General features: G+C 36.5%; 1 protein-coding gene across 1 annotated transcript in view; it reads right to left on the reverse strand.

The window, feature by feature from the left end:
* The window catches only part of PLCL1 (phospholipase C like 1 (inactive)), a 444,953-nt gene that overhangs the window by 92,294 nt on the left and 338,789 nt on the right, over nt 1-13,870 (reverse strand). The window contains exon 2 of the mRNA XM_069070142.1: nt 173-2,644. Within this exon, the coding sequence (XP_068926243.1) occupies nt 173-2,644 (2,472 nt within the window). The remainder of the gene's footprint in view (nt 1-172; nt 2,645-13,870) is intronic.

Raw genomic sequence — 13,870 nt, forward strand, 5'->3', positions numbered from 1 at the left:
AGAGAGAGAGAGAGAGAGAGAGAGAGAGAGAGAGAGAGAGAGAGAGAAACACTTTACAAATCTGAAATAAATGCTACCTAGCTTGTAATAGTGGTAGTAATAAGATGCTATTGTCGATCTTTCTTAAGATAAAATTCAAGTAAAAACACAAATACCATAAGGTACATGTTACCTGCATATTTTCTCTCACATCAGTGGCTTCTCTCAAGGGATGAACAGCTATTTTAAAGATGTCATCTATGGTTTTCAGACCAACATTCCTGAGCATGGTGTATTCCCTAACCTTTTTCCCTATTCTCACTGAAAGGCTGCGCTTTGGGGCCTTTCCTCCTCCACTTCGGTTGGTTATTGCTATGTGAACAAAGAGGGTCACATGTTCCATGATATCTCCCACAAAAGAGCGCAAAGGGATGTGTCGATAACCAGGTTGCAGGCACTCCAGCGGTATTGTATACTGTCCTATAAATTCATCACCAATATAGTCATCATCCAAGACCACAAAACGGATCATGGCAAGCTCAGGCAGGTTTATTTGAAACTCAAAAGTTTCATCAAAAATAGGATTATCACTGTTTTGTTGAACAGTTTTAGTTCTTTGTTCTGAACAGTCTGCAGGAATACCATGTATTTCAATACAGACATAGGGGTCTATAACATCCCCTTTGGCACAAGCTCCCTTGGGTTTTGGAAAGTTCTGACCACTGATAATTTTGATGTGTAGGACTTGAGGAGAGACCCCTGGAACGATACCCTTTGTATTGGCACTAAAGTAAGAGACTTCATCCCGCATGATGGAGGGTCGGAGGACATATCCACAGCCCCCATTCTGGAGAAACCAGCCTGTATGTAAATCCATCATTGGACCAGGAGTCTGGAAATTCATTGCCACAATCTGACAGCCACAATTCCAGAAGTCTTGTGGGTTCAAATTACTAGAATCTATCCTCATAGCACTTGGATATATCCTTGATAAGAACCTCTTATTATAATTTACAAAGTCCTCTGGATATTCATTGGCAATTCTGCTGGCTTCTGCCTCACTAAATGAGCAGATTTCCCAATAACTTTGGCTTTTCATAGACATTTCAAAATCCCTATATTGTACAGATTTACATATAGATACCAAATCTGACAGTTCTCGACAGAGGCATATCAACTTCTGTTCACCATTATAGTCCTCTGACATCCTTTGAGACATTTCAGCTTCCTCATCTTCATCTGTTACTTCCCCTTCCAACATATCCTGATCAGGAGGCAACTTCTTTCCTTTCACAATTATCTTTCTTTTCAGTTTCTCAGGGGATGGGAGGTAGGCTTCAGATGGCAATGGTGCTTCAGTGTATAGTTTATCACCAAAGATCTTTCTCATGTGTTGGGCCATGACTTTCTGCTGTGGTACTGAACAGTGAGTGCCTAAACAAAGGATAAGTGGGTATTCAGAAGCCACAAAGGCGAATTTGTTTATTACTTCAATGACACTACGGAAGGAAAGGGGTGTTGTCATGTTGTTACGATTACAAAGGATTGGCTCATTGTCTGGACCATCACTTACATCAAGTTCTATGCTCCTACAGCTCATTTTTAAAGCTCTAACATAGCCATTAATATCAGCAGGTCCCCTGAACTGGTCTTCTATTAGATAAGTGTTATGAGAGGCATTAATATAATAGTGTGATAATGGCTGGGTCATGTCTTGGGCCACCTTTCTTTGCTCAGGATCAAAAATATCACATTCTGGTGATAATAAATACTGGGTAAATCCATCAATTGCAAGAAAACCTTTGAGCCGCCCTTCTTCAGAAAGCTCATACCTTCGAATAATGTCTAAACACATCTCTTCAGTTATATGAGCAACTCCTTGCTCAGCTTCTAAAAACAGCATGAGGTCATTGGCATCTAAATATTCTTTGTTTTTGGATATCTGTACAAGTAAGAAATAAACTTCTGGTCTGGTACAAAGTTCACTAAAAGCTTCGCAAAATTCCTCTTTTGTTACTCGAGTAGTTAGTTTCTCTTTGCTCTTCTGGATTTCTTTAAACTTTAACCTGATCTTAGATTCCTTCAGGGTAGGATTGAGCTGCTTAATTAACTCTACAGATGTGTCTTCTAACATAATCCCATTACCATCAACATCTGCTGCTTCAAATACTGTTTTTAGCCACATGAACCTTGGAGTGTTCTGGCTGCCTTCTATTAAGTCAAGGGGTTGTTTACTTCGAGAGACCAGGTACCGTAAACCAGAAACCCAAATATTTGCTACATCAGCTGAATTGGCAACTAGGTCCAACGACTCATAATTCTCCCCATGAAGTATAGACAGGGCACAGTCCTCAGAAATCTGGTCAGCAAGTCCATTGTTCCTAAATGTCTCTGTGTTCTTCCCAAGCCTGATCTCTTTTATAGCAGAAATATCAAGCTTTGCTTTTTCAAGGTCCTTCTTAGAAGGCTCCCAGCGAAGAGCTTGAAGGTCTGTGTCCAGGGTAAAGAAACGATTGTATATCCGGGAATTGGGACGCACTTTCTTCAGCTCACAACCAGCCTGCATGAAACTGATACAATCACTTGCACTGCTGATTTTCTTTTCTGATGGCATACTGCTGAATGACACAGTTTTCTTCCTTCCACATTTTTGGTTTGAAGGATCCTGTAAAATAATTAGAAAATAATGAATAAATGTCTTTTGTAAAACTGACAAATTCAGGAAAACTTAATTAATTCAGAATTGCCCGAGGTTCACCTTCACTATATGGGAAGGGGAGGAAGAAAAGTAATGATATAAAGAAAATGAAGGAAAGTAAAGGTTATAAACCAACAGACTTTTCAAACACCAACAAGCATAAAGCGATGCCCTAATTACAAATCATTCATTTAGTATTGGATCTAAGGAATTTTAACTTGGTAATTCTTTGACACTGTAGTTCAATATACCATATCATTAATAACAATAAAACTATTGTTCTTTTTAAATATAAATAAAACATTTCACTAATTTAGAATAATTTTTCCCAAAATTAGTTGAAATTTATGAAACTTTAATGTATATTGATATTCCTTTCAGAGTATTGTGTATATGATATGACTTTCCTATATTATATTTGTCTCTAGAAAAAAATTTATCCTTTTTAAAAATTACTTTGAAGACTCTAACTATAATCATCCTACATACCCTTCAAATAGAGAACTATAAATTTTCAGTGTGAGAATTGTGATACTAAACAACTCCCATGAAAACCAGCTGCAACTGATTTTTCGTATATAATGTATTCATAGCCATAGCTTGTGAAAGAATAGAAATATAGATAGCATCATCTATTGTTAGAGGTCAGTCTAATGTAACTTAACTTTTGATATTTTCTACTATAAAAGATCTTACATGAATCAATCAATAAGTGCTTATTATGTACATAATATATGACAGACACTGAGCTAAGTGCTGAGGCTACAAATATAAAGAATGAAAAACACTCACATGGAGCTTCCATTATAATGACGGAGACAAAAATATATAAGTACAAGCAGAATAAACTAAAATACAAAAAAATATATAAATCTAGGAGTACTAGCACTTTGAGAATCTAAAAAAGAAAATCTTTTGACAGATATATCAATAAAATAGATAAAATTTTTAATCTATGTATTTTATTTTATGTCTTTAAAGTATTTTTGTGGGGTCCAAGGCTTCACCAGACTGCCAAATGGTTTCAGATATAGAAGAAATCAGATAAAGATAATTCTCCAGTTAAGTGTTGAAGGAAGAGAGGAATCCAGTGAGACAGAGGGGAGGATTGAATGTATTCTAGACATAGAGGATGGTCATAAATACATATTATGTTGCCATATTATGTATATGTATTAATAATTAATTAATTATTATACTAAATATAATATTTATTTTATATTTGTTTATATATTATATTTATATATAATATATAAAATATATTTTATAGTTATAATTATAACTATAAAATTAATTATTATTATAAAAATAATAATAATTAATAAAGAACCCCCTCTTCTGTTAGTCTCTTGATTTTTTAAAAATCAAGAAAAGAAAGCCCATTTAATTTATGTTTCTAGGTATTTAAATAGTCAAAATATAGCATTTGGAAAGGGTCAAAGGATTAATTACCTCTTAACTTTACCTGACCCATGGTTCCAAAATAAAATCAATGTTCCTTATTCACTATACCAAACTATAGGTATAAAAAGTGAAAGATTTAGGAAGCTAAATATAAAAAAAAATATTGAAACAAGTAGATAAAGTGTGGGGGAGAGTCTCATATAGGAAGGGAAGTGATTCACAGTACCCCCTTGCTGTTTTTAGGGGATTATCTCTCAGAGGAAAAACTTCTTTCACAGATTCTGGCTATTAGAAATTCATCTGGAATTTCCATAGGATCTCCTAGGCTTGACAACTTGTAAGCCAGAGACCAAAACCAGTCCAGCATCAAATCTCATACAGTGAGTACCATGTACAGTACAGTAAGTAAGTATAGTACAGGAAGTAAGCACCATGAAAATGGCTTATATATTTGACATGAGACCTGCCATACAAGGTTGGGAGGCCAAGAGGCAAGTCTCACATAAAACAATATGCACTGAGTCTACATGAAAAGGTGGGTGGCTTTAGAGATGCTGGGTCATTCAAAGTGAGTCAAGGTACATGGTATTTTCAATGATCCCAAGCTGTTTCCTGGCACACAAACCCATCTTTTCCCCCATGATATTCTCCAGTGTTTAAGTGAAGTATGTAAAAGGATGTTTCAGATTTAACATTCAATTACCCTAGTAGACAGATGTTAGAAAAGAAACAAGAACATCTATGTTCTTTTTTTTTTTTAAGCAATTGGGGTTAAGTAACTTGCTCAAGGTTACACGGCCAGTTATTTCTGGGTGTGGTGCTGAGTATCTGAGCACAGATTTGATCCAGGTCATCCCGACACTGGAGTCGGTGCTCTTACTCGCTGAGCCACCTGGCTGCCCCTAAGCAATTGGGGTTAAGTAACTTGCTCAAGGTTACACAGCCAGGTGTTTCTGGGTGGGTGCTAAGTGTCTGAGCCCGGGATTCGATCTCCAGGTCTTCTCAACACTGGAGCCGGTGCTCTTACTCGCTGTGCTACCTGGCCGCCCCAACATCTATGTTCTAATTGCAATCCCAGTGATCTTTGACTAGGAGAATCCTACATCAAGGGATTATAGAGCATATCAAGTAATTATTCAGAGAAGGTGCTACCAACTTCAGACAAATGAGTCGATCTGAAAGGAAATAGAAGCCACTGAAGACTTCTGAACAAGAGAGAAGTATGAGCAGATCTGTGCTTTGAAGAGCAGAGACTGGAAAGAGGGAGACCAATTAGGAAGCTATCACAATAGTCCAAGCGGGATGTGGTAAGTGATTCGACCCAGGATGGTAGTCATATGAATGGCTAAAAGGGGAAATATTCAAGAAATGTGGCTTTTGCTTGAAAATTTGATTGGGATTTGTTGTTTTGCTTTCTATTTGATGTCTCTGCTTCATATCTAATGTTGTTCAGTCAATTTTCAATCGTGTCCTACTCTGTGACCCCATTTGGGATTTTCTTAGCAAAGCTATTGTAATGATTTGTCATTTCCTTCTCTAGTTCATTTGACAGATGAGGAAGTAAGGAAAACATGGTTAAGTAACTTGCCCAGGGTCATAAAGTTTTTTAGGTCAAATCTGAACTCCGGAAGATGAGTCTTTCTGACTCCGGAACTGACACCACCCACTGCACTACCTAGTGACCCATTCTCTGTTGATTGTAGGTTTCAGCTTGGTGTTCTTGGTCCAAGTCTATGACCAGTCCACAGAAGCTCAGAAATAAGGCCCAAGTCCTTTGAGGAGGGGACAAAGAAAACACAATTTATGTAAATCTGTACTTATAAAAGTAATAAATTATGTTTATAATTTATTATATATAAATTTATAATTTATAATCTGCTATCCCGTGTGTGAAGACAAACAGTATAAATAAATTTATAGGGTGGTGGCTAGGTGGCACAGTGAATAGATCACTGCCCTGGAGTACGGAGGACCTGAGTACAAATCTGACCTCAGACACTTAACACTTACTAGCCGTATGACCTTGGGCATGTCACTTAACCCCAATTGCCCTGCTGTTCCCCCTACCAAAAAAAAAAGATTAAAATTATTTTAATAAATAAATAAATTTATAGGAAGCAACTCTCATTGTATATAGAGGATGTGCCAGAATAGGAGACAAAAGACTTAAGGTTTGAATCCTAGCTCAACTACATACTAGCTGTATGATCCTAGACATTTTAGTTCTCTAAGTTTCAGTTTCCTCATCTGCAAATGAGGGAAATAAATATTATTTGCACTACATATCTTACAAAGTTGTTTTCAGGAAACTGCTTTGTAAACTAAAAAAAAAAAACCACTATATAAATTTGCCTTTTTATCACAAAATACACAAAAGAAATAGACCGATAATCACTTGCAGTCATAACTAGTGCTATTCAATGAGCATAGAACTATAGGCCTAAAACAAATTATCAACCACTCTGAAATCATGTAGAACAGAATTTAAACATCAAGCAACATGGCTTTGTGACAAGCAAATCATACCTTACCAACTGAATTCCTTTTTGTGATTGACAGATCATAGACTTGTGAGCTTTAGAATACATCTAGTACATCTGCCTTGCCTCTTTGAATTTCCAGAAAGGCTTTTGATTCCTTTTGATTCCAATGTGGCATTCTTATAGAAAATAAGTGAACAACTATGTCAAAGACAATCCAAATCATATTCTTCAATGACCCAATGTCAACCTATTAGAATTCAGTATTTGGGAATGGCTCCCCAAAAGGTTCTCATCTATAAAATCACAGAATCATAGTGTTTCAGGACTGAAGGAGAATTTAAGGATTTTTTAGTGTAATCCTCTCAAATTAGAGAAGATTAACTAAGGTCACAAAAGATGAAGTGACTTGCCAAACAGCTCCAATAAATCAGGGCAGAGCTAAGTCTCAGGTCTCTTGCCTTCCTATCCAGAGAATTTACTAATACACAATTCTGCCGTACAATTATCTTTACTGATGATCTGAACAAAGGAATCAAGGACATACTCATCAATTTTACAAATAATATCCAGCTCAATAAGTATTTAATAAGCAACTATATCAAATTTGGACAGCTTATGAATAATGTTTAAAACCACTCAGTACCAATAATTGTCTCTTTTCTTCATGAATATCTCCTGGGATAAGAATTATGTTTTCACTTGCTTAAAGAAAGGGGGCTATGATCTCTTGACTAGATGATTTCTTGATTTTTTTCCAATCTATGATTCTATAATTTCAACATAAATGCCTTTAGAAAAGTATTTAAAGAGTAACATTTACTTTACGAAAACAAAATAACTACAGAATGATTTTAAAGGACCAGACAATTTTGGCTTATGTTTGTTTCCCATGGATCTAGTCAGATGGCTTCAGACTTACTATTTTCATTGTAAAGACAACATCTGTGCTTTGTGAATTACTTTGAGTATTAGTATTGATTTCTTTTTTTTTTTTTGCTTTTTGGAGGGCAATTGGGGTTAAGTGACTTGCCCAAGGTCAAACAGCTAGTTTTTGTGTTAAGTGTTTGAGGCCGGATTTGAACTCAGGTCCTCCTGACTCCAGGGCTGGTGCTCTATTCACTGGGCCACCTAGCTGCCCCAGTATTGATTTCTTTTATCAGGAAATTTATTTTATCTTTAGATAGGGGATTTTCTAATTTTATTCATCAACATTTGAAACACAAGAAGCTTAAATATTTTTTAGTCATAGTGCCAAGTTATTTCCATGGAAATGCATTTCTACATTTACAACAGAAGTCATTGGGTTAAAAAAAGATTTGATTCAAAGATCTTTGCTATTTTGTAAAACTTATAAATTCCTCAAGTGAGATTTATCTCTGACTCATTACCAGCTCCACTAACTTCCCTAGTATTAAGTTATGACTTCAGCAATTCAAATGTCCTTCTTAAGAGAGAATGCAAAAGCACTAACATATTTTTAACCCTTCTGTGGTGTATATGTATTGAATCCCACATACACAAACTATTCTTAAGGAAAAGGTGAAAGGACCTCATAAATACCCCAGCAACAAGAGGGCACTATTCAGCCACAAAATGATTTTTAGATGAGGCCAGTGAGGCCATGTAATCTTTGTCTTCCATGATTTTACATCAGATCTTTGGTATTTGTTTTGGTTGTCATTTTAACACAATGTCATAGTTTTTACAACACTGAAGACATAATCAAAGGAGGCTGCATGATCTTCCCCTGTGGAAGTCTTTAAAAATGGGAATGTTTCTCATCTGTCTGGCTTAATTTAGTTGTTGTAGTGTCTGAAAGACCTTTATAACCCTAAGTCCAAAAAAACATAATGATTTATTATTCAATTGACTAAAACCACATCCATGAAAATGAAGAAAATTTACTTCCATTACAAGATTCTGTTGAAATGATTCGTTGAATCAAACACATATGAGATCTTTGGTTGACATAGATATAAATTACCCATTTTAGATTACTGAATTTTGCTTTTCCTTAGTATTTTGGGCATTTAACAATTAAGCTTTTGGACTTACCAGAAAACTGTTATTTTTTAATTAGTCTGCTGTGGTCAATTTCTATGCCCCTTAGTTATAAAACAATAATAAATCTTCAGGGCTTTATGCACAGATGCAATATTAGAGCAAATTCCAAGTCATCAGTAGGAGTTTCAAATGTTTGTGTATATTTTCTGCCAGTAATGTAGGCAACTAATGGCATTGCTTCAATGGCATTAATCTTCTACATAATGTAAAGTGCAAATTGCGATGGTAAATTAGAATATGATTCAGCTTCTAAAACCCTCTATTTTACTACTGTCTCACTCTAATGAAAGCTTTCAAATTAAACATTTTTATAAAGGAAAATTTTGTGTTTGCATAATTATTAGCAGAGCTTCAAAAGCCTTTCTTGAAATCATTCTTGAAAGGGAAATTATTCTTTTTAAATTTATACACTTTTATAAAGATTACTATATTGCTCTGTATTAATGTATTAACTTTCCTCACTGACTTCTACTTCATTCCTGAGCTATTGTTTTTTACTACCAAAGTCAAGAGAAAAAGAAATTGAGATTGGGCCAAAACATTAATGGTTTCCTAAGTCAAATTTTTGGGCAGCTATGTGTCACAGTAGACAAAATGACAGGACTTGAGTCTGGAAACCCTGAGTTCAAATCTGGCCTCAGACACTTATTAGTTGTGACCATGGGCAAATCACTTAATCCTGTTTGCCTCAATTTCTTAATCTATAAAATGAGCCAGAGAAGTAAATGGCAAATAACTCTAGTCTCTTTGCCATGAAAACCCCCATAAGGGGTCACAAAGAGTCAGATACAGCTGAAAATGTCTAAACAACAACAATACTAAGAAAAGCCTTGGCACAATAAATCATACATGTATCAAACAGATGAACCTAAAGGTCTTCATTTCTTCATTGGGTTTTCTACTGAATAATTCTATTCTCCATTCTGACTCACTTCTAAAATCTTGAACAAATAAAGTCCACTCTCCTCAAAGAATATAAACAGTAGATGTGTCCCTCGTGTACTTTATCAAGCTACTCTAATCCCCTAGAAAGTCACAGCAAATGTAAATGATGGGTTAGGGGTTGGATATTCAGCACTTTCAGTACCAACATGGCTGCTCCAAGACACCATTTCTAAAACCTCTTTCAGATCTAACTGACACCCATATTATTACATGGGTGCAAAATAATGGTGGATCAGTTTTCAAATGACCAACAGTAAAATAACTTTTTAGTTAATCACTTCCCCCTCCAGGAATGTTCCGAGCTTCTCTGTAGATATATTTCCCCAGAATTAGCACCTACACAGTGCTCTGTGCTCCCTCCTTTTCTTCTGGTAGAGTCAAGTACAAATATCCTGCACTCTAGCATAAAGAATATAATTGTGCTCATTTTAAGGTAACTTTACCTTTTCATTTTTTGCTTTGGTCTTCAAAAGAAATAAGCACCTACAAAGTTATAAAGAAAGGCAGTCTGGTAGACTAGATAGAAAGCCTTCCTTGGAGTTAGGAAGACCTGGCCTATACTACTATATACAAACTGGCTGCATGATGGTTGGCATGTCACTTAAACTCTCAATGCCCTCAAGCAACTCACTTAGAATACCAATTGCAAAAGCAGATCACTTTCCATGCTCCCAGGCTACTCTCTATGACTCTAAACTGCCTAGTAGATTAGTCTGCACTGGGGAAAATAGGTAGCTCAGTGGATAGAGTTCTGGTCCTGGAATCAGGAAGACTTGTCTTCCAGAGTTCAAATCACTTACTAGCTGCATGACCCTGGACAAGTCACTTAACTCCATTTGCCTTAGTTTTCTCATCTCTTAAAATGAACTGAAGAAGGAAATGGCAAACCACTTTAGTGTCTTTGCCAAGAAAATGCCAAATGAGGTCACAAAGAGTTGTACATGACTGAAAAACAACTGACAACATGGTCTGCATTGGTAGAAGTTTTCTCTTTGAGAGTTCCAATGCAATCACATCTAGGCCATACACATGCAAAAAGAAAGTTACAAAAACAAACTTATGCCTTGAACAAATCACAAAGGACATAATTCTTCATCTCACTTCTCATAAGTGACAAAGCCCTCGGGCCTTACAAGCCACCTACTCAGTTTAAAAATGATCAAAAGCACATGTGTGAACCAATAATAAACTGGCTTCCCTATGAAAAGTGCCAAAATGATTTATAGCCAAAATAATCAAAAATGTCTCTGGGAGTGTAATGTTGCTGTGCTGTTATAAAAGTAGTCCAGCATTCAGAGGCATTTTGTTCTAGTCATTTTCAATAACCATGTGATGTGGTCATGCTGAATGAGACTGGGGAAGGGAGGGACCCTGCAATATGAGGCTAACTAGGAACCAAGGAGTGCCTCAAACCCAGAATTTCCTTCCCAGCCATCTATGAAGGACCTCTGCCCCAGCTTCAGATTCAGTGGTGATGATTTAAAGAAAGCCACACACCCTCATATGGCAATTCTCAGCAGGGTGGAGAAGGCCAGCTGGGAGGAAGAACACTGCCAACGAAAAGGAAGGAGTTAGTGAAACTCTGCTGTGGAGATGAAAGAAAAGACTGACGTTGTTCTAGGGCTAACTCCATTGTAGCCTTTTCTGACTCTTGGTAAGACAAATACTCCTGGAACTTTTTTTCAACCCAAAACTTGGCTTAATATTTATTCATGTGTATTTTTGCCAGCTTCTTCCTCATTGAACTCTTGAAGTTTCTCCAGAAAGAAGGCAAAGACCAGAAATTATTTTTAAGTAGTTGTCAGAAAATAAAGAAGTATTTTTAGTTTATTCCAGGCCTATCTTCTGTCTGCCAGCAGCCTACAATCAGCAGAAAAGAGCTATGGCCCCAACTGTCAGAGCTATTCACAGGGCTACAGGTTGTTACAGGGCAGTTGATTCCAAAGACGTCCTTTGAATAGATGACTAGTCTATTGTAATGCCCTACCTCCTTTCCCTATCATTCTGGCTCCAACCCTTGAAACAGAGCCTGGACTCCTGTACTAAGGAATTAGGCCAAGGAATTAGTCAGACCCTGATTTCAAACCATTCTATTTCCCAACACTCCCATGTTTAATTTTCAATATCATCACCTCACAAGAAGACACCATGAATAAACAAGTTTTTAATGGTAAAATAAATAAACCAAGTTCTTTGGTTTATATAGTCACCATATGTGAAACAAACACAAAAAAATCTCTAAAAATTAAAGCATAAAAGAGATCCCAAGCAGATCTTCACATTTTTTAAGTTCATTACATCCTAAAGTAACCATCCTTGAAGAAGGTTTTTATAGTTTTAGGCTTGGACAATCTCAGAAACATCAAAAACTCTGACCAAATGTGCCTACTTTGTTCTGGTAAAACTTTCTAATAAGATAAGGTGTCCAATCACTTCCCATCATAACAAAAGTTCAAGACCACTCTGAGCTGGATGCATGGTTGGATTTCTACAGTTAGAAGGCAGTTTTCCCAGATGTTGCTAACAGTGGCCAACGATTTTACATTCTTTTCTAAAGGATGAAGTCACTCTCATCCACTGTTAGAAGTGGGACACCAACAATAAGCAGCCAATACTAGGACAGAAGAGTGAAAAGAGCTTTCCATCTCCCTCAAAAATGCTTCATTTAATGAAAATGGAAGGAAAATTCTGGGTGTTAATGTAAGTCAAAGTAATAAATCTATTTATTTTAGGATGTACTGCAACCTCACATCTGAGTTACTTGAGCAGTATGAAATCAGATGAACTAAAAATTCTTTAGCTGAATGCACCAGACTCTATGATTGTCCATCACTATATACTGCAAAGAAAACACTAGTCACAAAGGCACATGGTGTATGGACCAAGAGTGCCTCCTTATGCCAGGAGGTCTACCTCAAGTGAGTAGACTTCCCTGCCTTTGCACTTGTAGGATCCAGTGCTCAGGATAGTGCTTGGCACATAGTAAACACTTGATAAATGGTGTTTTTTCTTAATAAATTTAATTCATTTATATATGTTTTCTCGACAAGTTGTTTGAAAACAAAGTTCTAAAATAACTCTTTATAAAAAAAAGGTAAAATTGGAAAAAAAATCTAAAGAATAGGAATCAAAGGCACCACTTATCCAATTACATTCAGAAGCAATACTTGGCTTGAGAATAAAAAAAACTGCAAATGCAAAAAAGATATTTGCACCTTACTTTCCCATTTCATTGCAAAAAGGTTTTTTAAAAAACTTAGATTTTGATGAGTTTTCTAAAGCGAGTTATGAAAAGCTTCAATGGAATAACGAAAAGCCAAACAAAAACTTTCATACATGCTACTTCCAAAGTTTATTTTCAACAAAAGAACAACTCTATATTCAGGACTCACCTATAAAGACTAGCATTACATATTTATAGTTCTACCAATATCCAAACAAATCTTGGAAATGTAAGTGTAGCCTATGTGCAATATTTTTGGTAGAGGTCTACAGAGCTTGTCCCTCAGTATACATATGAGGGACAAATAGCATAAAAGAAAGAGTTGAGCCAGGAACTGAACAGTAGAAGAAAGTGGGTTAGATTGCCTCAGGAAATTGTGTGGATTCCCCACTATCTCTCATGTCCCACACTCTCCCCCCCCCCCCCACATCCAAACTATTGCCAAGGCCTGTAGATTTCACCTTTGTAGCATCATTGAAATACCTCCCTTTCTCTCCCTCACTGCCTTTCTCTCTGACATTGCCATCACTCTAATACGGGACCTCATCACCTCATGCCTTGATTATTGCAATAGCCTGCTGGTGGTTCAGACTGCCTCAGGTCTCTTCCAATTCTAATCCATCCTCCATTCAGTCACTGAAGTGATTTTCCTAAAACTCAGGTCTGATCTTATCATTCCCCTTACTCAGGAAACTCGAGTGGCTCCCTATTACCTCTAGTAACAAATACAAAATGCTCTGTTTGGCATTCAAAGACCTTTATAACCTATCCCTCTTCTACCTTTCCAGTCTCCTTATACCTTATTGCCCATTGAATTCTCTTCGATCCAGTGACACTGGCCTTTTGGCTCTTCTAGAAACAAGACCTGCCATGACTGAAACACCCTCTCTTCTTCATTCTGACTACTGACCTCTTTGATTTTCTTTAAATCCAACTAAAATTACATTTTCAACAGGAATCTTTTACCAAACCCTCTTAGTTCCACTCTCTTTTCTCTGTTAATTTTTCCCATTTATCCTATATACAGCTCTCCAGCTCTCTCTCTCTCTCTCTCTCTCTCTCTCTCTCTCTCTC

The sequence above is a fragment of the Petaurus breviceps genome, unplaced genomic scaffold (assembly GCF_028583685.1).
Source record: "Petaurus breviceps papuanus isolate PSGF00001 unplaced genomic scaffold, PetGlider_PUasm1.0 90804, whole genome shotgun sequence".
Taxonomy (NCBI): domain Eukaryota; kingdom Metazoa; phylum Chordata; class Mammalia; order Diprotodontia; family Petauridae; genus Petaurus; species Petaurus breviceps.